Source organism: Chrysochloris asiatica, unplaced genomic scaffold (assembly GCF_000296735.1).
Source record: "Chrysochloris asiatica unplaced genomic scaffold, ChrAsi1.0 scaffold00067, whole genome shotgun sequence".
Lineage (NCBI taxonomy): Eukaryota > Metazoa > Chordata > Mammalia > Afrosoricida > Chrysochloridae > Chrysochloris > Chrysochloris asiatica.
In genome coordinates, this window is record NW_006408585.1 from 14693573 (window position 1) to 14696372 (window position 2800).

General features: G+C 50.9%; 1 protein-coding gene across 1 annotated transcript in view; it reads left to right on the forward strand.

Moving 5' to 3' along the window:
• The first annotated feature begins 206 nt into the window (after positions 1-206).
• Positions 207-2800, forward strand: part of GCH1 (GTP cyclohydrolase 1) — an 84392-nt gene continuing 81798 nt past the window's right edge. Inside the window, exon 1 of the mRNA XM_006864622.1 lies at positions 207-631. Coding sequence (XP_006864684.1) covers positions 289-631 — 343 coding nt within the window. The 5' untranslated portion in view covers positions 207-288. The remainder of the gene's footprint in view (positions 632-2800) is intronic.

A 2800-nucleotide genomic window follows, 5' to 3' on the forward strand; every position in this document is an offset into this window, starting at 1 on the left:
CGCGCTCCTAAGTAGCTGTCCACTGTGGAGGGCCCGGCGCAGGGCGGGGCTAGGAGGCGGAGCGACCGCCGTGACGCAAGGCGGCCCCGACCAATGGGAACGTCGCGGCGTCCTCGGCGCGGCACGGCCATAAATAGGAAGCTCTGGTTCGCACCCCAGCCGCCGGCTGCTCTTGGCTCTGAGCGTTCCCTTACCTAGCCCTCCTCCAGCCGCCAGCGGCCGCCAGCAGAGTTTTGTTACACCCTTTGAAGCGCCTCAGCGTCTCTCCCAAGCAGCAGCGACAGGTCCATGGAGAAGGGCCCGGTGCGGGCGCTGGCGGAAAAGCCACGGGGCGCCAGGTGCAGCAATGGGTTTCCCGAGCGGGAGCCGCCGCGGCCGGGGCCGAGCCGGCCGGAGGAGAAGCCCCCGCGACGCGAGGCCAAGAGCGCGCAGCCGGCAGACAGCTGGAAGGGCGAGCGGCCCCGCAGCGAGGAGGATAACGAGCTGAACCTCCCCAACCTGGCGGCCGCCTACTCGTCCATCCTGCGCTCGCTGGGAGAGGACCCCCAGCGGCAGGGGCTGCTCAAGACGCCCTGGAGGGCGGCCACGGCCATGCAGTTCTTCACCAAGGGCTACCAGGAGACCATCTCAGGTCAGCGCGGCTGGGGGCTGCGGGCGCCGAGGAGCGGACAAGGGAGGCGCGCCGGCCCGGGGACTTTCCGGAGTTGCTTTACTCTGGTCCGGGGACTGGAGTGCAGTCTCCTTTGGACCTCGTCCCCCGTCCCCCGTCCCCCGTCCGAGGAGAGGACCCTGCGGCTCGTGCGTTCGGGCGTCCTGGAGGCAGTGACTCCTCTGCCGGGGACCTCCTCTAGCCCCTTTCCTTTAACGCGGGGCGTCCAGGCTGGGAGAGGGGAATCGCCTGGGCGCTTGTTCTTCTCTTAAGATCCCAGTTTTCCGTGGGTCTGGAGTGAAGGTCTGACTTTGTGTAGTTTGCGGTGAAGCACTTGACCTATAGCTCCTAACTCACAACCAGCACCCTCACCATTTGCGGGGCACCGGGGTCTTCGGTTTTCCACGAAAAGCTCTAATTCCCTTTGTCCGTCTTAAGTTTCTTGCAGTTCCCGACTATCCCAAAATTTAACCTGACCCTGACCACGGGTTTCCCCGGAGTTCCGGGTATGAAGTTTCTGCTTAGAGAATGCTTCACCCTGTCTGTCCCCTTAACCTAGAAACAATCGAGCGACTCCGACCTGCAGCTGCTTGGGGAGTCGGGGAGACTTGCTGGGCTCGGAGGCGCGTCCCTCCATCCTTCCTCCCCACTCTCCAGATGAGCTGGTCAGGTCCAATGCTGTCTACTCTTGTATAGGGCCAGACTTTTCATCGTGGGGTGGGAAAAGCAGTCTTGTGAGAGTGTGTGTATGTAAAATGAGTATTTTGCTACTTAATCGTCTGGTGAGGAGTGTCGATTCTTGATTTTTATTTATTTATTATTTATTTAATTTTTTAAAAAGAGCGACAGCAGCGTTTGACTTCAGCAGATGGATGTCTGGTATTAAGGATGTTTTTCCTAGTCCATGTCCTCTGTTTGTCTTGGTGACATTTATATCTCTGGCCTGAGAATCTTTCTGCTTTTAACATTTCTCAAATAACAGTGCTACCTGGCAAGGAACCCTACTGCCACTGTTGTTTGCCTGAATGAATGTGAATCGATCCAGTGACCCTGTTGGATAGATCCTGGGCAGAACAAGTTCTTTTTGCTTAGCCTTTCACACTCCAAAGGAAGGGTGGGAATTCACATTGCTCGATGGGTGGGGCCCCAAAGGGAAATGACACTGCATCCTAAAGCCAAGAAATGACCTCTTCTTATGCATCCAGTGAACTTTTTTTCTCTTTTTACCCTTTGATGGCAAATCTTTGGAGCCTCAAAGAGTTTCAAATACAAAGACTATTAATAGACGTCTTTAATAGACATTCAATTTTCTGTGGGTTGGTTTTGTTTTTTATATCTCAAGATACAATGAAGAAACATCCTCTTAGGGCCTTGCTCATTCTACTCTTGCAGACACAGAGAGTGATTTCTTGCATAGCCTTGGCCAGACTTTGGTGATCCTAGCCTAACAGAATTCTCAGAAGACTGGTCTGTAACCTAGCATGACTACCTAACGAGAGAGGGTCTTCTAACCCTGAAACATGTCACAGAATTACCTAAAGTGGCTTACAGACTTACTTGAGAAGTTTATCTCATGAGCCATATTTCAAGCAGAGTGAACTAATGACTCCAAAGAACACTTCCTGTCACCTTAGAAAACTGTTCCAATCAAGTGTTAATTTATTATTGAAAACGTCTATGGTCCTAAAAACAAAACAGATTAGTAGTTGCCACAGCGTGGGAAGTGATTGCTTAATTGAGTTCAGGGTTTTCTTTTGGAGTGATGCAAATGTTCTGAACTAGATAACAGAGATGGTTATACAACAACGTGAGTGTACTAAAGTGTACATTTAAAATACATTTTACCATTTAAAAAAATGCAGTATATACTGTTCACTTACACTGTGAGGAAACTGAGGCAGACAGTTAGAGCTGGTCTGAATCCAGGCAGTCTTCAGCTACTATCTTACCTTGCTACTTGGAAAGATGAATTACCATATCTTATCTATTAAAGCTTTCAAACTGTTAATTGTAACCTATTAGTTGGGGTCATGAAATTAATTTCCTGAACTGCCCCCAGCATTTAAAAAAAGAAGAAAATGGAGCAGTAGGAGGGAAATCAGTCTCTCACATGTAATAAGTGTAAATGGTTTGAGGAATATCTGTTTTTAT